Raw genomic sequence first — 21,227 nt, 5'->3', positions numbered from 1 at the left:
AATCTTCCAAATCAATAGCTCAGAATTGAGACACTGCAAAGTGGTCATTATCTCTTATTCAATAAACAGTGGTTGATGCCATACAGGTGCATGGCTGTTCCCTTCAAGGAGGGCAGTTAAAGGGTATTAACACACACACACACACACATACCTCCACATGCCCCCCCCACACACACACACACACACACACACCCACACACCCACTCAAACACACACACACACACACACACAAACACACACACACACACACACACAGATACACACACACACACACATACACACACACACACACACACACACACACACACACACACACACACACACACAGGCACTCACAGGTACCCATAGAGGCCAAAGACATGGGCTTGATGTTGGATCTCCAGTACGCAAGGAAGCAGCCAGGAATGGTGTTATGCTCCCGTAATACCAGCACTGGAGAGGCAAGACAGAAGGATCCCCAGGACTTGCTGACCAGCCATGCTAGCTGAGTCAGTGAGGTCCAGAGTCAGTGCATCTGTCTCCAAAAATAAAATGGAGAATGTTCGACAAGGCCAATCATTGTTGACCTCTAACCTTCACAAAGCCACACCCACATGTGTGGATGCGCACACAATTAAAAATGTACACACAAACATATATGCCACCCTCTACACACACACACACACACACACACACACACACACACACACACATTTCAATGTGGCTATAGAATAATGTCTTTGGTGTGCTCTTTGACCAGGTAGTAAGGCAAATTGGCATTGGATGGTAAGGGCCTAACTAAGGAATGTAGCCATTGCCTCCTGGGTTTTGGTAAACAGGTTTCAGAAAATGATGGAGTTTTTGTTACAGATAAATGGTCTTATCAGGTTTATGACATGGGCTTGGATGGGAAGAGACAGGAAGCAGGGGGATCAGTTTCTACAGCACTGCTCAAGGCTAGGGAAGAAGCCTCCAACTGAGGTTATAAGAGTAGAAGAGAAAAGGACTTCCTGATGGAAGTGGATGACGGATTTGAAAGTCCACGTGGGTTGATGAATGGTGGTGTATAGACGGTAAAGGAAAGGGCTGTGGCCTGACGCGCTAAGCCCATGAATTTCTCCAGTAAGAAAACTGGAGTGCCAAGCCACATTTCCCAGCATGCATCATCAGTGTGTCTGTGAAATCAGAGATATTGGAGAAGTGATATAGATGGTTTCAGTGAAAAAAAATAAATTAACAAAGTTAGCCGGGGCTACCTAATAAAATTTGTCTCAAAAGAATTTAAAAATATTAGTGCTTTTACAATTTCATGTGCAGAGTGTAATAAATACTTCGGTAGCAGCGTAACGCTTATTAAACTGCAGACAGTAACTTCTGACGTAGGTTTTTAATTAGGCCTGCTCATTTGCCTTCTTTTTGCCAGCATTATGCTGTCCTTTATTAAATGTGTCACAGATAGACATTAGCCTAATAAAACTCATAAAACGCGGAAAGTACTCGCTGTCGTCGAAACTTTAATATTCTCTTGCTTCTCTACTCACAATGAAAGAGGAGCTTAATTTGTTATATGCTAATTAAGGTGACACCAATCTAGATTAAAAACCCAGATCACACAAAAATAAAAACCATGAGGAGAAGAAAGGAAAAAAGTAGAGGGCAGTGAGATTTTAAAAACTATGTGAAGACTCTCCCTCCCCCTCCCCCTCCCCCTCCCCCTTTAAATGGTCAGTTCCTTTTGATCTGCAAAATAATGGGTGACAAGATGTAAATGGAAGTATCTTAACTCCTCCTCATTCCCAGTCGCTGGTTCCAAAGTGGGGGTGGGTAGAATGAATGTCTGTTCAATGCATAAAGCCGGGGCAGGGGAGGGGAGATTATAAAACCTTAAAACACTGAAAGAAACAATAGACAAAAGGCTCCCATCAGTCAGTTCCCCTTAACTGCAACTAGAGAAATAACATCGCAAGTATCAGCAATGGTGGTATATCTCCAATACTGAAAGGGATCCATGGGAAATTCTGCTATCTATTTAGATACGTCCTTTCAGTCACTGCCCAGAGGGCCGGAGACCCGGTAAGGAGAAGGCATGGTCCTGTCAGCACTATGGAAGCCAGACTGACCTCAAATAAGTGGTTTGATTAGAAGAAGACCTTGAACTTCTGGTCTCCGTGCTTTTATCTAACAACTATTGAGAGTGTAGGCAAGCATCATCATGTCCAGTTTCATATGGTGCAGGGGAGGGTTTGGAACCCAGGGCTTCTAGCAGGCTTAGACAATCACTCTACCAACTGGGCTAAGTCTCCAACCTAGAGGGTGACTTAATCCTTAGCGTTACTCTCTGAATGCCCATTGCTGTTAACAACCTCCTAATCCATTAGAGACTCTCTCTCTCTCTCTCTCTCTCTCTCTCTCTCTCTCTCTCTCTCTCTCTCTCTCGCTCTCGCTCTCGCTCTCGCTCTCGCTCTCGCTCTCGCTCTCTTGCTCGCTCTCTCGCTCTCTTGCTCACTCTCTCGCTCTGTCTCTGTCTCTCTCTGTCTCTCTGTCTCTCCCCTCCTTCTCTCCTTCTCCCCTCTCTGTGTATGTGTAAAAATTATCGTGGATGTTTTTATCTTTCATTTATTCATCCTGCTGCCTGACAGGTAACATCGGGCACCTATTATGTGCCAGGATACAAAAGTGAAGTAGTCGATATCTGTTCTAAAAAGCTTGTATTCCTTCATAGGCAGCCGCTAATGCATAAGCATGACTCCATTGCCTCGCGACAGGTAGTGGTATGTTCTGTGGGCAGACATGAAGCAGGTGGGATCTAGTAAGGGCTTGGGGCTTTACGGGATAAGTTTGCAGTAGATAACTGATGTCTGTTGGGGGCAGAAGGCAGGTATGGGGATACCAGGGAAGAATATCCATCTCTGAGACATTTCAAGATCACAATAGAGCCATGGCCTCAGTGTTGCAGGGGGAGAGAGGTAGGGAGGGGGCATGGGCAGGACATCAGAGCCATTGCTGGGGGCTGAGGGGATGAGGACTTCCTGTCTTCCAGATGACGTTCTGTTCCTTGAAACTAGTAGTTCTTCCTCAGTTTTGTCTGTTTTCCCCACGTTGCATGGTGCAGACCTTAGCCCAGAAATCATACCTCAAGATGGCACTAATCGTCTTGGGGGATATGTTTCTCATTCTCAACATTCTGATGGGTCAGCCTGATATTCTGGCTCTGAGGCTTTTATTTTCTGAGTTGACCCTGCATGCCAGGTGTGCCCAGAATAATGGCTCAGAGAGAATCTGCCTACATCCAGTTTCTGAGGGCTGCTTCATCTGAGTCAGCCGATTCCCACAGTTATGCATGAGCTTGGCATCTCTCTCCTCACAGCATTTCTTCAGTAAGCCTGACTTAGTGGAGATGAAAGTCGAGCCTCTCATTGTGGGGTCCAACAGGAATCCAGTTGACTCCACTTGAAGCCCTACTGTGAAACTACATTCTCAGTTGATGGGAAGTCTTTATCAGTGTGGACGATCCAATGACGAAATCTTACTGTATGCGTGTAATCGTATCCTATGTAAACAGTGTGAAATATTATTGCGTGAACATGACTCCTTGACCTGTTTGATTATCATCGTAGGGTTTCAGACACTGGACCACGAAGACCAGATTGCTTTGCTCAAAGGGTCTGCAGTCGAGGCCATGTTCCTTCGTTCAGCGGAGATTTTCAATAAGAAACTTCCTGCCGGACACGCAGACCTGTTGGAAGAAAGAATTCGAAAGAGTGGTAAGTGACACAGTTAAAGAGTTCGTTAGTCTGAGTAAAACTAGGTGTTCAAACCATGAAGATGGGTCCTAATCTACCAGGCAACATTACATGACCATGGGCCTAGCATGAAGAACGACTGTAAAAGATATAGGTTCAATAGGTGGGACTTTTGGGATCTTAGTTCAAAAATCCTCCTAATAACAGCAAAATAGTCTTCTCTGACCTTTGAAATATTAAATATTTCATTTGATTAAAAGTGGTACAATGGATCTGAACCTATCCAGTTTTTTTAAAAAAAATCATTTATTCCTAACCTATATGTATAAAAGACTAGTATCAAGCTATTATCTATCCCATTTAAAATAAAATAAATAATTATATCAGTACTCATATATCACGTTCCAGGTTCCAGACATTGTTCTGAATAATTTACATATGGTTTAGTCCAAGACTGAAATCATCCTATGAGATGGGTGCTATGATCACCCCCTACTTTAAAGATGAGGAAGCCAAGACAGAACAGCTCAGCTCAGATCTCCAGAGACAAACAGAAATCTGACCTCAGAAACCATATGTCTTTTTAATTTTATCTACTTTGCAATGATTGGAGCTAAATGGAGCATTTCATGTAATGGGCATTTGGCCTTCTACTGAGCTAAAGTCCCTATCCCTAGCGAGAAGCCGTACATTTAAATCAATAAACTACACTTCCTGTTAAGAGACAAAGTGAAGTCATACTAAACATAATTCAGTTTAACTTATTATGGAGTAGTACTGTGGCAGAGTACTCCAAGAGACACTAGGATAAATTTCCATAAACTCTGTACAAATTTTTTTCTTGTGGGAATCTTTAAAATAAGGTATTTTTATTCCACTATGAGATTATGGATGGGTTGGGGAATGGAGGTAGAGGACAAGAGATGACCTCCCCTAAAGATCTTATTCTGTGACTGACTGGAACAAGGTTAAAGACTTCTAAAACTAGTGTTCTAGAACAGCAATCAGAAGGAAGTATGTATTTGTATTACACACACACACACACACACACACATACACACATACACATACATACACACACATACACATACATACACACATATACACACATACACATACACATACATGCACACACACATACACATACATACATGCACACACACATGCACACACACAGACACACACACATATACACACATACATATATACATACATTAGAGGTTATCTTGTAGTATAATGAATTTTTAGTTAAAAATTGACAGCTATTTTCCAAAACCCTAAAGTATAGTTGCCATCATTGCAGAGTTTAACAGTGTGTACTTGTAAAAGGTACACTATTCTCATGCCACCACTGATTTATTAGTTTAATGAAGGTTTAGAGGGGAAGTGCTATGGTGATGATTTTAATCAAACAGGCTGCCTCCTTTGTAAAATTTAAGGACCTGTAAAAGCAGAGAAAGTTACACAAATAAGATGAAGTCCAATCAGATGGAGGGACAGAGCTAGCGGAGAGGTGACTTCGAGATGGGAAGCACCTGGTCTCCAAAGATTAGGTTAGCATTTGAACTGGGCCCTCATCCGTGATTCATCTGGACGCTTGGGGTGCACTTGGGACAGAAGAGCCAGTGTGGGGGAAGGATAAAGACCAGAAATCTCGGGTGAGTAAGGCTGAGGCCATTAGATTTAGGGTTCCAGTACAGGGACCAGAGAGGAGGGGAATAAGACTAAAGGTTAAGAGCCTTGAACTTTGTTGTTTTCTAAGTAATAGTGAGATATATTAAAGGTTTTTGAACAGAAGAGGGAAAGTGTGAAAACTTTTTTGTAAGTCTCCTCAGAACAAACCAGGATGGAAGACTCCTACAAGGAGATAAGGGGTTTTCAAGGGTGTGAACCCTGTTTCTGGGGAAAAGGGGGAATGGTTGAGGGATCGAAGGATATTGTTGTAGACGTTCACTCTTTGAAAGGCATTGTGTTATCAAGAAGTATGGATTATAGTCTACAATTTTAAATTATTGATTCTGGCCCATAGCATGTGGGCAAGAAACATCTACCAGATAAACGTCAGGTGGTAGATTTTATTTTTCGAATGGATTGGGACCTTGTTTTAATCTCTTCTCTCTCTCTTTCTCTCTCTCTCTCTCTCTCTCTCTCTCTCGTGTGTGTGTGTGTGTTTGTGTGTGTGTGTGTGTGTGTGTGTGTGTGTGTGTGTGTGTGTGTGTGTGTAGGGGGTCCTATGCTTCTTGGGGTAGATGCTTAATGGCTTAAGAAACAATCTGGAGAATTACTGAGAGGAAGAGTGGACAAACGGGTGGTAGAAGTTTGCCTTCAGTCATCTTATCCGCCACTTGCTTCCCTGAGGTGCCAAGAACCAGCCTTGGCTTGGGAGAGGGTCCTGAGAAAGGGGAAAATTTGAGCAGCAAAAGATGTGACTCAGAGTCAATGATGGGTGCAAGCTGACAGCTTTGTCTTCCGCTTGAGATAGCTTTCTAGATAGATCTTGGATTTCCTGACTAAAGACAGAAAACCTGATAGACAAATTCTAAAAGAGCTGCAATAGCTCACTAGATAACTCTGCTCTTGCAGACCAAAGCCCAGTCTTTTATTTGCATATCAATTCAATCATTTACTCCAGGTTTCCTTTTGATTATCCCATGAGTCAGCATTTTGTGACCTTAGACCCTTGATTCTTAGAAAAAGACAGCAAGCACATTTCTTTTTTTAAAACATAGCAAGTCCTATGCGGTTCACTGGGCACAGCACTTGTGATTGGCAAATCTAGACATAGAGGCTATTTCATGTGAGAAAGTTCACTATTTTCCAACTCCTTCATTGCCTAAGTTTGACTGTCCTTGAACTTGCTCTGTAGACAAACCTTGAGCTCAGAGATCTGCCTGCCTTTAAACCAATCAATAAGCTTAGCTGGATGGGATCCTGCCCTGAGATCACAACTCCCACCATGCCTGGACCTAAACTCCATCTTTCCCAGGCTGTCCTTGAACTCAGAAATCCGCCCGCCTTTGTAAACACAAACAATAAACTTAGTTGAGTGGGATTCCTGTCCTAGGATGACCATTCCCTCATTTCCTGGTGCTCCTTTATTACTTGAACCATGAGCCTTGTTTTTGAACTATTCCTTTCCATTTATTGACTCATTAGTGCAGATGATTCTGCTTACTTTTGTTATTTGTTTGCTTGGTTTGGTTTTGGTCTGTGGAGACCCTCACACAATTCATACTGCATACTTATATTTTACATAGCTGAGACAGTCCTGAACTCATGTTTTCAGGGTTCTTTCCCACAGCCTTAAGGGCTGACCTTAAGGTCACACCATTTGCTGAGGAACGTCAGACACACTCTTGCTTCTCAGACTCATGATGTTTCTGATTATTATGCAGTCATTAACCTCGGCAGGAAGAACATTCTCTGAAGGAAGAACATGAAGCAAAAATATATACATTATTATGCAAACAAGCCCTACACCCACAGCAACCTTCAGCACTCTTGGAGGCCCACATCCTACTGGCCCTGCTCTGGGAATGAGAGGGGAACCATGTCACACCATCCCACCATAGCCATGCCAGACCTGGAACTGAGCAGTCTTCCCAGGTATCAGAATTTCTAGTTTTTCCCTCCCTGAAAACTAAGTACCAGAAAGTCATTTTTTTTGTTAGTTAGTCCCAAGTTGTTAGTCCCAAGGGTCAGGGATTGTTTGGGATCTGTGTATAAGCTGAGTACACAGGCAGTGTTGATACAGGAACTAGGCTGTGGCTCCCTCTCCTTTCAAGATGAATTGTTTAAAGTTCATTCAGGTGCCACATAGCAAAGAGGAGGGAGCTTTCTGTCATAGAAATTAAAATGTTTTGATGAGTAGAGATTTGAAGGGGAATTAATTACCCAGATATTATAGTCTCTCTGTCTCTGTGTGTGTCTCCTTATCTATTTCCCCCATTATTGGATTTCTAGGAGGAACACTCTCCATGTTATAAAAGTGATATTTTCACACAGGGCCTTTTATCTAGCTGCATGAGCTTTGGGTCTTGGTAAAAGTAAATGACAGGATAAAATTAAATATGCAAAGGATTAATCCATCTCTGAAAGATAGAAGGGGAGGAAGCAGTCTGGTGGGGAGAGAACCTTCCCACTACCTCACTGATCTGACACCTGTGGGAGGGGAGAGGAAGGCTAGACTGGGAAGAGACTCAGAGCACAGGGCTGAGGAGGCCTAAGCTAGGGTGAGGAAAGGGATGAGGTCCGAGGTGCCCACTGAACAGGCTCATAGGAACATGCTGGCTGTGATCAGTCAATAGCTGAAATGTAACCCACACCAGCAGGTTGTTAACCATTTACAGGGGAGCAGCTCTGAGGCTGTCATGGACCTACAATGCACTCTTGTAAAGGAAGATCTGAGTGGGGAGCATCTTCATGGCCCACATCTTGCATTGTGCATATAATTTGTTCTTTGCAACACTTGGAGATGGATTTTAGTAAGCCTATACCAAACACATACCCTATTCGTACCAGTACCTCTCCTCTAAAAGCTGCAGTGCCTAGGTTTCTGATGCGCCGTGATGGAGGACGACCATCTTACCTTCCTGCTCATTCACTTCTTCAACTCTGACTCCAGCGACCCCTACTTTAAAGAGCTTTCTTTCACCAAGCTGCCATCCCCCAGTCTTCCATTCACTGGCTTGGGCTCCTTCTTTCTTCCATGTGTATATATGCCTGTGTGCGAATGGGGACATGTATCATGGTGGACCTATGTTGCTCAGAGGACAGTCCCAAGTGTTGGTCCTCACCTTCGAGCTTGTTCGAGACAATCTCTTTTATGCAATGCTCCGCCAGGCTGGCCACTCTGCAAGCTTCCAGCAACTCCCCTGCCTCTGACTCCTGTCCCCCAGTGAGTGTGTAGGGAGATTACAGTAGCTTGTGCTACTGTGTGTGGTGGGGCTTAGGAATCCAAACTCAAGTGTTCAGGTTTGAATGGCAAGCACTCTACCCACAGAGACATCTACTATCCTAACACTGCTGTTCTACCTTTCCGCCCAAGCTCATTTCCCTCAGTGCTTAGTTTCGGGTGTCTGCTCCATCAATACGATCTTTTCTTGGTTCATTTGCTGGACACACTCAACTCCTTGCTTCTTCTGGGAAAGAGGTTTTGAACAGGTTCTCATATAGCCCAGGCTAGCCTGGAATTCTTGAATTTTTTTATCCCCCTGCCTCTACTTCTGAGTGGTAGGATTTCAAGCTGTGAGCCAGCATGCTCACTTACTGCTGGACCGGGAACTATATCCAGGGCCTCTGAGCATGCTGAGTTATATCGAGCTATGGGTGTTTGCTTTTTGCCTCGCCTGAGAACATCGCTTAGCTGACTTAGCACAAGTCACAGCTTGCTTTAACCCGAGGACTAAGACAGCATGGTTGGCTCACCAATGGTGTAGACCACACTTTCCAAGTGCAGCTGAGAACCTTCTACTTGACACTCTTCCCCAGCAATTTCTTGTCTTGTGTGAAACCATCACCATGTGCTTCTTCCCTCCAACTTCTAGCACTCCTTTCTTACTTCTTAACTAACAACTTTGTTGGATTTTACAAACGTACAATGAACTCAGGGAAAAGTACCAATTTTCCCTGATAGCACCGTGGTCTCCAACCTCGGGTGATCCGATTCCTCCCTTGGATGTTGTCAGCATCTGGAGATGTTTCTGATTGTCACACTGCAGGGTGGGGACACTACTAGCATCTGATGGGCAGAAGCTAGACACCCCCCGTACATCATTAGTAAACAATTTACATAATTCAAGATTTCAGTCATGCCAAGATTTAGAAACTCTGCTGTAGGTGGATGCTGAGCACTGGGGACATTTAATAGCATCATGTGACATCTTCTGCAGCAAACGCTGTGGAAATGTACGGTGATGTGGCGTCACTCGGAGAGGTTTTTCTATGCAGGTATTTTGTTGTCTCTAAACAGATAGATGTTGAACACTGGGGTTGCCCAGCACATGAGACTGTACAGTAGTCGAGGGTATGGACCGCACACTGGTTGGCCTTTGTTCGTCGAGAACCACAGACTGGTGGAGAAGGTGGGAGCCTAAATAAGGAGCACTGTGCAAACTGGAACGTGGAGGAGTGCTCACATGTTTGATAGGCATCGGACAGGTGAATCGTGAAGGATGGCTAGGGATGTTTCCAGCAGGAGACTCTAAGGGGTCTGCACTGTAGGCACAGAAAATGCAAGGATGTCGCTTAGCGAGATGCCATCCATGTCCCACACTTGCAAGTGTCCTGATGATTAGAAAGGATTATGTAGGAAGCTGGGAAAATGCAGTAGACCATTAAGGACGTTCAAGGCAACAAAAGTAGTTTAATTCCAGGACAGCGGGAAACCTTACTGATAGTCTGAACACATGGGTCACAGAAAGATCCTTCTGTCTGTAAGGGAAATGCAGAGTTGAAGGGGCTGAGGAGGGGGCGAGGAGACTTACACAGTCACAGGGGAATATCCAAGTGAGAAGCTCTTTCAGGTTAAATACATGTCAGAGTCAAACAACAACAACCCCCCCCTCAAAAAAAACATTTATAATGTAAGTTTCAAGACCGTGATTGCTCAAGTTTCATGCAAGTTCAGTGGGAAAGTTTTCCGGAATATAATCTGCATCAATAAATATGCATGTCTCTTGTTTATAATAAGAAACTGTCTGCAAATACCAACCCCATATTGTGACAATGGAAACCACCCGAACTCACACGCTGCTTCCTATTTTATTATCCATAATGGTGTCTCTTCCATTTATTAATATTTATGAGCTCTCCGCTCCCGGTGGATTCTCAGAACATTGTCTTGTCCATGTGTCACATCAGAACCTGATCTTGCAAGATGACCTTTAAGAGTAATTTTTTATTCCCATGCTAATGAGTGCTTCTTATTTCTATTATATATTATTCTGGAATAGCACAGCCTTTCAAAGTTCCCCGATTGTTGCCTAGGGAAGTCTTTAAAGAATACAATGTAAAAATTCGTTTTCTTGTTCTGCCAATTTATACTTTTTTCCTTTTCTATTATTATACCCAAATTATAGACACAAAGATAACCATCTCCGGAAGTTTTGTTACTTAAAGGGAGGTTACTGTGTTTATTTATGTTCCTGGAAGCTAGAGAAACTTGTATCTGAGACAGTGTGTGATGGAGTTGTTTCTATACAATTTGATTGCATCAATGGCTTTAATCCTAATGTAGCATGCTACTGCAAAGTGGGCTTCTAAGCTGAAAGTCTTAATAAAAATAACAATCATATAATACTGATTATAAAGTGATAGAACTGGGGTGGGCTTGCTAAGTCTAACGAACGTACATTTCAACAGCAAGCCACTGGGCAATAACTTCATAAAATGAAACAAATTGTCCTGTTTGTTTCAAATTTCAGTAAATCTTACAATTTACAAGGTTTTGGTGAGTGTCTTTTTTGTTTTTTATCCCCCACACTACACATATGTTAAATATCCGATTCAAAAGTATTTGTTGGAATGACAGCAGTGTCCCACAATTTCGAATATTTTTTTTCTTGTGTCATTTTGTAAGTAATCTCAGTGGCATTTATAGGCAGGAGTCACATTCCTGTGTGTCTAAGCCACACAGCTAATCAGCAGACACCTAGAATATGACTACTCTTTCTATATATTGCTCCTGTCATTTACCGAGGTCTAACACCTCCCAGCTTTTGGCCAGTCAGGATAAAACCCAGTAAAACACACCATTGCCCTCCATCAAGGAAAATCAAATATAAGTGGTGGCTAATGGTGCCAAGTTGCTTGTCTGTGAATGATTAGAGACAACAAGGTCAGAGAAACAAGACACCCATGGTAGGATGATGAAGTAGCCGCAGTGCCCTACTGGAGGATGCTATATGCAGTAAAACAGACAAGGCTCCTGTCTTTTGGAACACACGCAAGATGAACACGTTATAAATGCATTTTGCAGTAAACCAACTATGAGTTCAAGTCGTGTGCCCTTCAAAGCCTTGAAAATGCAAAGCTCTGAGTATTTATACGAAAGGCCAAGGCTTAAGAAAGTCAGCTTACATTCTTACTACCTCTGATTTTACTTTTCAAGGTGACCACATGTCAGTTTCAGCGTGGACAATTTGAGGCTAACTTCTAGAAATCGATTCCCTTCATATGAAGACGTATCAAAGTATTTTATGAGTCAATATTTTTAGTATCGCTGGGCAGACACATTGTTCATCTCTAAGACCTTGCGTTGCTCAGCCTTGGGCATTATGTATTTACTTGTATATTCGCTTCTTGCGATGATCTGTTAGCTGCTTGAGAGCTCGTTATCTGGCACTATTGTGATGCCCAGTGCCTACTAGGTAAACTAATATGGGTGGAATTCATTCAGTTCAGTTAGAAACCTGGCTGTCCAAACCCGTGAGAGTCCTAATGGCCAGTTAGGACTAATTTGACCAAATAAATTTTGCTATTAGGACCAGTGAAAAGCATTTAATTGATATTTAAATTAATAGTTAATAATAGTTAACTAATATTTTAAATTAACCATTTTTTTACATTGTTAAAATGATTGGAGCTTTTAAAACTTAAAGCCAGTAGTCGAGGCCCAGATGGCCAGCTTGGTAAGGGTTAAGCAGTTGAAACGTGTCTTAATATGATAAGAATGGCTTCACGGTCTTTTCGCACATTATTGTCGTACATGTGTGTTCTGCTTGTGGTTGCGTGTGTAGAGGTCCAAGGACATTTTGTGGGGGTTGGTTCTCTCCTTCCACCTTCATGCAGGCCCCAGGAATCGAACTCAGGGTGTCTAGTTTGCACGCCAAACGCCTTTCCCTGTTGGATCATCCCGCTGGCCCTTCCACCGCCTCAGTGACTTCTCTTTCCTTTGTTACATCCTACAGCTGTGCCTCCTTTGCCACAAGGAACCAGAAGAAAACACAACACTGTCTAATTTTACAAAAATTTGTGAATGCCTGTGTCCACGCCAGGCTGTCATTTATTAGAGATACAGTTCAGAGATCAATAGGGACGTCCCCGGAGCAGCCTCCCCAGTCATGGCTGTGTAGAGGTAGTTACCATTCCTTCCCTCATACATTTGTGTACAGTTGTCACATGCCGCGATGCGGAGAGCCATGAGTTGGATAGGTGTGCTGGAATTGAACAGGGAGAAGAAATTCCGATTCTGTGGCAGGCACAGCGGTGGGGAAAGTGTCACAGAAAAGCAACCTTTGAACACGGGTGCAGCGCCTCACTTTAACAGGGGCCTTGCAGTATATTTTGGGGTGTGGAGGAGGAACCCCAAAAACAAACTGTATGTGTCATTTCCTAGAGACACTATCTGTTCGAAGACCTCTGATGAAGGTGATAGAAAAGTGAACCGGATGGGATCCTAGCCAGGTAGAAAGTGAGGAGCAAGGACTGTGAAGATGGCTGTCAGCAAAGTGGCTGCCACACAAGCATAAATACCGGAGCTGAGCATCTATGTGAAAAGCCGGGTGTATATGCCTGGGACCCCAGTGCCGGGGAGGCAGAGACAAGGTCTCTGGAGCCTGTTAGCCAGCTCATCTTGCCAAATCAGTGGGTTGCAGGTTTAGCAATATAGGAAGATAGCTAGTATTGACCTCTGATCTACACACACACACACACACACACACACACACACACACACACACACACACAGCAGGCTTGGGCCGAAGCCCTGAGGTTGATCCCTAGTAATGATTTTTGAAAGTAGAAAAACAGTTGGTTCAAATGGAAAACCAGAAGAGGCAGCAGCGGAAGCAGTTAACTTAGAGGCCCAGCTTGAGAAACAAAGCAGCTGTCTCCTTGTGTGTCGGCTTTCCCCTCGGGCAAGTTCTTCTAGTTTATGGCCAGAGCCTGTAAGCATCACTTCCAGGCAAGACGCTGGTCACTGCAGAAGGTGAGGAGAGCAGACATCTCAACTGGGAATTTTAGTAGAGTCCCCCTTTAATTTTGGTGGGCAGAATTGTGCAGACCTTCTGGATGCTGCCTCTGTTACAGAAACGAGAGCAAACCAAACTTTAGGATCCCGGAGGGGTTGTCATTCATTCATCGGGAATGAACCAGGGTATGGAAAACTTAGTCTGAAAAGGGTGTTCAAGGCATCCATGGGCTGCCATGTTCAGGTATGCATTTGACCTCTATGGTGTCTTTCTAGGAAAAATTCAAACTGCGTGGTTTTGAACGGATAGCATCTCTTTAAACAAGATGCCCAGTCTACCTTGAGATCACCAACAATAATTTATACAGAGGCATCAAGAGTACTACTGGGGGGGGGGGTTGGGGATTTAGCTCAGTGGTAAAGCGCTTGCCTAGAAACCGCAAGGCCCTGGGTTGGGTCCCCAGCTCTGGAAAAAAAAGAAAAGGAAAAAAAAAAAAAAAGAGTACTACTAGAAAGTGTGGTTTACATTCCTTCCATATAATACATATTCCCACACACAAAGAAACTGCCTGCTTTTGTTCCAGATTCATACTAGGAAGCTCATCAGGAGGGAAACTTTTTTTTAAAAGCACAGTGGTAGAGCACTTGCCTAGCAGCGCTGAGGCCCCAGGGTTGCTTCCCAGAACAGAACAAAGAGAAAGAAAACACAGTTCTGCTATGGCTCATTCTTTCAGTCAGCATTTCTGATTCTTAAAAAACCTATTTGTCTATCACAGAGCCCCCCTCCCCTTCCCTCCCCCCCCCAGCCCCCACTTAAAAGGTAAACAAGAAACAGAAGTGCAGAAGTAAGCAAGTTGACTCAAAACTTTCAGACAGCTCTGTGGTTGAGTTGGAAAATAGCACCCTCTTGTGGCCAATGTTGAGACAACTGGTGCTAAGAGTAAAATCCCTAAACCATTTCAATGAAGTTAGAAAGAGGGAAGCCGGAAAACGGGAAAGCGCTGCCCCCTTCAGGAGGATGTTGCTATGCTTTTATACTGGAAACTGCCACTTCTCAAATATTTCAAACACCTCTTTGTGTTTACACTACTGTCCTTAGTAATGATGCTGACTCTGAATCCCAGAGAAGACTTACCCTTGATCTGACTTGTAGGAAGAATAATTTTGAAACTCACATGTTACTTATTTTCTGCATTTTCCTATACCCCCGGCTTCTACACGTACAAAAGAAAACAATCGGGGTTGGGGATTTAGCTCAGTGGTAGAGCGCTTGCCTAGGAAGCGCAAGGCCCTGGGTTCGGTCCCCAGCTCCGAAAAAAAAGAACCAAAAAAAAAAAAAAAGAAAACAATCGTTGTAAGCATTTTAACTTATTTTTTCCCAGACTTCATTAACTATAATTAACTGGTGGAGGAAGCTTCACAGGAGGCTGATGATAGGGATGAACAAGCTGGGCAATTTGGCAATCGAAGATGAATTCTAAATACCGAACATCTTCAGATTTCGTTGATTTGGACAGTGACTCTAAATCCCATGGCATTAAGAGTTATGGCCCAGGGCCAGTGAGATGGCTCAGCAGGTGAAGGTGCTTGCCAAAAACCCTCATCATCTGAGTTCGATCCCAGGGACAAGCGAGGTGGAAGAAAGGAACCCACTCTTAGATTCTGTGCTGTGATCTCCACATGTGCAGGGCATGCATACACAGACACATACATACACACACATACACACACATACACACACATACAGACACACACACACACATACATACACACATACACACATACATATACACACACATACACACATACATACACATACACATACACACATATATACACACATACACACACATAAATATACACACACATACACATACACATACACACACATACAGACATACATACACACAGACACACACAGACACACACACATACACACACAGACACACATAGACACACACACAGATACACACACACACACACACATACAAGCATTAGTGGTATTTTTCTGACTTCATAACTAAGGGTTTATTCCACTCTACACTCCAGCCACTTGTCCTCTGGTTACACGCTGCTCTGAGGAAACAAGTTACGTACGCTTCATAAGACATTCGCTCACAGATCAGTACTCTTGAAAGCTACTTCCTGGGAGGAATCGGTCATTCATAAATAAGTCAGTGATTCAAATAATAAAGACGAAATTGCTCATTCACACGGTTGAGTCATTCAAAATGACCAAAAAAGTATGTGTGGCCACTGGCAAACAGAACGGGTAATTCTCTAACAGATGCATATAGATAGGACAGGCCTCTCTGTGACATTTCTTTACCCAGTCTCTAGTCTGTATATTACACATTTAATACTGTATACAAATGCTGAGAAATACAGGGAATACGGGAATATAGTGGTGGGAAGTAGAAAGTGTATTCACGTGCACACATACTGGTAAAACCATGAATACACTTTGGCTAGAAACAGATTATTTTGGTAGCCATACCAAGTAATTCAAATGAGCCAGGCGGTGGAGGCACGTGCCTTTAATCCCAGGACTCGAAAGGTAGAGGCAGAAGGATCACTGTGAGTTTGAGGGCAGCCTAGTCTACAGAGCGAATTCAGGGACAGCCAAGGTTACACAGAGAGACCATCTCAAACACCACCCCCTTACCAATTTAAAATATATTTTTGAAGACTTTTCAATAAAAATAAATTGTTCCACATAAATCTGCTAGCCAAGTTAAAAACACTTTCAGAAATTTACTGAGGTTCTCTTTAAAACAGTATAAAGTAAGGTTGTGGCCCAACCATGCGTTTTAGGTGATCTTTCCCCATGGGTGCAGACCCTGTATGTGGAAGGGGCATGAAGACCGCCTCACTTGACTTTAGACAATGTCTGCCATGTGTCTCAGGCTGCTGGTTGACCTCAACATCCCCCTACCTCAGTCTCTCCAGTGCTGGGGTTAGAGACGTGTACTTCCATTTGTAGCTAAGACGGATACATTTTTGAAGGTAAAAAAAAAAGTGAAAACAAGAAAAAAAGAAAAGAAAAAAGAAAGCTACAAATCTTTGTTTTGCTTTCGTGTCCAGAAAAAACCCTGAGGCAAATCATAGATCGGATAAATTGTATTCACTCCCCTGAGGAAGAAAAAAATACCTTTTAGCTCCGGGTGTGGTGCATACCTTTAGTCCCCACCCTTGGGCGGAGGCAGAGGCCAGCCTGGTTTACAAAGTGAGTTCTGGGACAGCCGCAGCTACCTAGAGAGGCCCTGTGTCAAAAAACAAAAAGTGAAAGTTTTTTTTTTTAAACACACACACAGCACATACATACACAGACTCCCAAGAGCTGTTTCCTGACCCTCCTGTGGGCACTGTGGCACAGCCCCTGACACACATGAAATTAAGAAAAATCTAGACTAAAACCGACTGAGGGCATGAGGAATTAATTTGTTAATGAAATTCATCTGCTTAACAATGGTAAACGCTACGACTCTACTCTTCGGTTACTCATTCATTTTCATTTCTGTGGTACTGAGGATTAAACCCAGAGCCCACCGCCAGCTAGTCAAGGGCTTTCCCCTGCTCCATTTTGACCTTTTTTGGAAGTTTATTTTTACTTATTTAATTGTTGAGAAATTTATAAACGGGTATTGTATTCACACCACACACACACACACACACACACACACAGACACACACACCACACAAACACACATACACACACATACACACACCACACACCACACACACACACACATACACACACACACCACACATGAGCCCCCCACACACACACCACACACCTCCTTCTGTGCTCTGCTCTTGAATTCCAGACCCCTTCTTTCATAGCTACTGCATCCACTCAATATTGTTCCTATGCATATAGGTTTAAGGCAGGCCACTTGGGACCAGCTAGCCTATGAGGGGGTTCATCCCTGGAGAAAATGGGTTCTCCCTCTTTTACCAGCCATTGATTTCCTCTAACTCTTCATCTAGGGGCAGAGACTTGGGAAATCTCCCCCATCCATGTTGGCTTATCCACTGACGGCCTTACAATGCAGATCTCATGTAGGCAGACATATCGTTGAGATGTCATGGCTGTAATACCCGACGTATCTAGGAGACACTATCGTGACGCTGACATTCTGGTCCCCTGGCTCTTGTCATTTCCCTGAGTCTTAGGTGCCAGGGTGATGTTGCAGATGTAACACCTGTGACCGGGCTCTCTGCGGCCATGTGCTCTCTGCACTTGGGCCGGTTGGGGTTCTCTGTAGTAGCTTTCAGGTCTCACTGGGTGGCCCAGCTGTCCTTGGACTTGCTCTATGGCTTAGTCAGGGCTTGCACTGGCTCTCCTCCTCCCTCAGGCTTCCAGTTAATTGGAATTACAGGCCTGTTCCACCCTTGAGGGCTTACTGGGAGGCAGGTTTGCAGGAAAGTACTCTCTGTGTTCTCTTATGTAATACTATATGAATCAGACGTCAAAGTCAAGAGTTGACTCATGACCTCTAACCCCACCCTATGATGGAAGGAGCAGCGAGCAGTACCCCCAGATTCCTGCTCCAGTCCTTGAACATTGTCTGGTCATGGGTAGTTCTGCATCAGCCGGATAAAGGGCACCCTTCCATGTGATGTAAACTCCCGCTTGTTAAACAACGACTTCGCTGTTCAGAGAATCCACTGCGGTCAAACACAGAATCAAAGAATGGGGGAGAGGGTAGTGGTGTGTGGTGTGGTGAATGTCTGGGAGAGGCCAAGGGCTTAGTTTGGGAGAGACTTCAAACTCAGGATTTAACTTGCTGACAAATTGACTTTTTTTTTTCTTGGAGCTAAGGACCAAACCCAGGGCCTTGCGCTTGCTAGGCAAACGCTCTACCACTGAGCTAAATCTCCAGCCCCACAAATTGACTTTGTAAGGTGTACAAGCTGATAGTCACACACTTAAGCGTCAGGAGCCCAACATTCTGATTTGGCTCAGCCAGGATTCTATGGCTCGAGGTTTGGTTTAGGAAGGAAGAAAGCAATGGGTTCTTATGTGGACCAATCCCAGGAGACTGGCCCTCATCTCCACTCATGAGCAAGTCATGTCCATGTCTCTTCTGTCTCCTTGACTCCCTAACCTGACCCTTCTCTGGAATGAGACCTTGTGCAGTACAAGATCCAAACTAATATTGGAGTAAATAGGAAAAAAACAACATAAGATGTGTTAAATTACAAACAAGAATAAAGTTCACCAGGACTGAGGGGATTCCAAGCAGAGACAGCCATGGGTGTATAGACACCAGGAAAACAAAATTGCTGAGGGAAACTGTGTGATGGAAAAGCAGGGGAAACTGAGTCAAAGCCCGCCAACCTTGGCTCAAGTCATGGCGCCACCTCTCACTAGCTCTGTCTCCTGGGGCAGCTGACTGACTTTTCCGTATGTAGCCAGTGCAGTCGTAGCTCTCCAGCTGTCCCCCATCAGACATCCTGCCTAGCCGCTATTCACATTACAATTCGTAACAGTAGCAAACGCTACCTCTCTGAAGTTGAAACAAAATAATTCTATGGTGGTGGTGGCGTCACACAAGGAACTGTACTAAAAGTTTGAATCCTTGGGAAGGCTGAGAACTGCTAGTCCGGAGGGATGTTTAGAAAACTTAATGAGGAAATAGCAGCAAATGAATGGATTTGGAGGAAGGGGCAGGGTTTGGTTTTTCCCTGGAGTCTTTGGTATTTGACCTAGCGAGCTTGAAAGGAGTGGCCAAGAAGTACCTATGACAGAGCATAGTGCATGGTGAGGACCCCGTAAATACTGACTCGGTGTGCTACAATCTTGGGTGGTGAAAGACACGGAGGTCTCCATTTAAAAGAAAGCTGCGCTATTGCAAAAAGCCATCGAAAGGTTCTGAAGGTGTGCAACACATGAGGAGAAAATATGTGATTTGAAGTTCACGGGGTCATTCTGTTATCTGGATAGGGAATGGGTTAAAGAGAGTTAAACAAGTCAGGAAGATAAATGAGGAAGCAGATGCTATACTCCAGATTAAGAGAGAGGACTGGGTGAAACAAACTCAGTGCCAAGAGCTCTAGGAGGTAAGGCACGCTGGCGGGGAGGAGGAGCAGTGAGATCCATAGGACGGCACAACCGGATGTCAACCTGGACAACTGGGTGCCAAGGATGTCCGTCACCGGAAAAGGAGACATCAGACGTGGGCTTGGAGAAAGTTGGGAGGTTTCATATTTGACATACTGAGTTTGAAAACAGTGGCCCCTCTGCTCATGGCCAGCCTCTACTTTCCTCCTCCTCCTCCTCCTCCTCCTCCTCCTCCTCCTCCTCCTCCTCCTCCTCCTTCCCTCCTCCTCCTCTCTCTCTCTCTCTCTCTCTCTCTCTCTCTCTCTCTCTCTCACTGCCTCTCACTCTCAGTGACACTCTCAACTCCCCATGCCCTGAATAAACTCTGTTCTATACTGTAAAAAAAAGAAAAGAAAAGAAAAGAAAACAGTGGCCCCATACTGATAAGTGGATGGTGAGCAATGGGTGCTTCCGGTAGATCCAAACCCATTCATAAGAACTCTGGCCCACTTACTCAGTGAGAGCGCTTAGCTTCTGAAGAGAAGCACAGCTGTGCTCTGCTCACTGCTAAAGTTACTCCTCTATCTTGAGTGCGTCTAATGATATTGTTTGAAGTAACAGCCCCCCCCCCCCGCCGAAAGTGGTGCAATTGTGGGAATTCTTCTAACCCACAAACATTATCATTTATTGCTCACACTGGTGGTCAAACAAAGACAGTACGGAATTCAAAGACAAATGCATCCAATGGAAGGCTGCCCTCTGATGATTTTGCTTATTGGTCTTCTTACTGCCTTCAACTGAGATGTATAATTTATTATAACTGAATGATTGTGTGTGCATGGAGACAAGTGTGAATGGCCACATGTTTCTGGCTTTGATCATTACATCATTAGAATCTGTGTGAAGGAGATGACCCACTCCACAAAGTTGTACCCTGACCTCTACATGCACGCACATGGTCGCACACACATGCACATGCATGCACACACACATACATGTACATACACACACTCGCCACAATAAGGATAACTAAAATTAAAAACCTCTTATGGTAACTGTGCCTTTTGAACTTTCCCACATAGGCATCTCCGATGAGTACATAACCCCGATGTTCAGTTTCTATAAAAGTGTTGGGGAGCTGAAAATGACCCAGGAAGAGTATGCTCTGCTCACAGCAATTGTCATCCTCTCTCCAGGTAACTTTACTGTCACGTTTGTATTTTTATACTGTTTGCTTCCTTCTCAGCATGGTCATGGTGATGCATATTAAAGAAAATATAGAAAACACAGAGACACAGAGAGAAAGTAAAACGGCCCACAATTCTACCACTCAAATAGAACATTATTAGTATCTTAATACATATTATCTTAATAATAACTGAAAGTTCAGTTAATAGCGAAAAAAATTACCCATATGGGTTCAATAACTGCCCATTGAACACCTCCTATACTGCCAATATGGCTGAAGACCTTAGGAGTAAATTCAATAGCGCTCCTACCAGGCTACTGTTCTAGAAAAGTGAGGAAGATAACAGAATTTCTACAAAAT

At 43.8% G+C, this 21,227-nt stretch overlaps 1 protein-coding gene and 1 non-coding gene across 5 annotated transcripts in view; one reads left to right on the top strand and one right to left on the bottom strand.

The window, feature by feature from the left end:
- The window catches only part of Nr1h4 (nuclear receptor subfamily 1 group H member 4), a 90,781-nt gene that overhangs the window by 68,077 nt on the left and 1,477 nt on the right, over positions 1-21,227 (top strand). For all 4 annotated transcript variants that reach the window (XM_032911051.1, XM_032911059.1, XM_032911064.1 and 1 more), the window contains 2 exons: positions 3,597-3,743; positions 20,761-20,874. In XM_032911051.1, the coding sequence (XP_032766942.1) occupies positions 3,597-3,743; positions 20,761-20,874 (261 nt within the window). The remainder of the gene's footprint in view (positions 1-3,596; positions 3,744-20,760; positions 20,875-21,227) is intronic.
- LOC116890415 lies at positions 6,220-6,281 on the bottom strand. Its single transcript, XR_004386616.1, has one exon. It is a non-coding gene; the product is annotated as a U7 small nuclear RNA (small nuclear RNA).

This window comes from Rattus rattus, chromosome 1, assembly GCF_011064425.1.
Source record: "Rattus rattus isolate New Zealand chromosome 1, Rrattus_CSIRO_v1, whole genome shotgun sequence".
Lineage (NCBI taxonomy): Eukaryota > Metazoa > Chordata > Mammalia > Rodentia > Muridae > Rattus > Rattus rattus.
The sequence above is the reverse complement of the archived record's forward strand: the minus strand, read 5'-3'. Positions and strand labels throughout refer to the sequence as shown.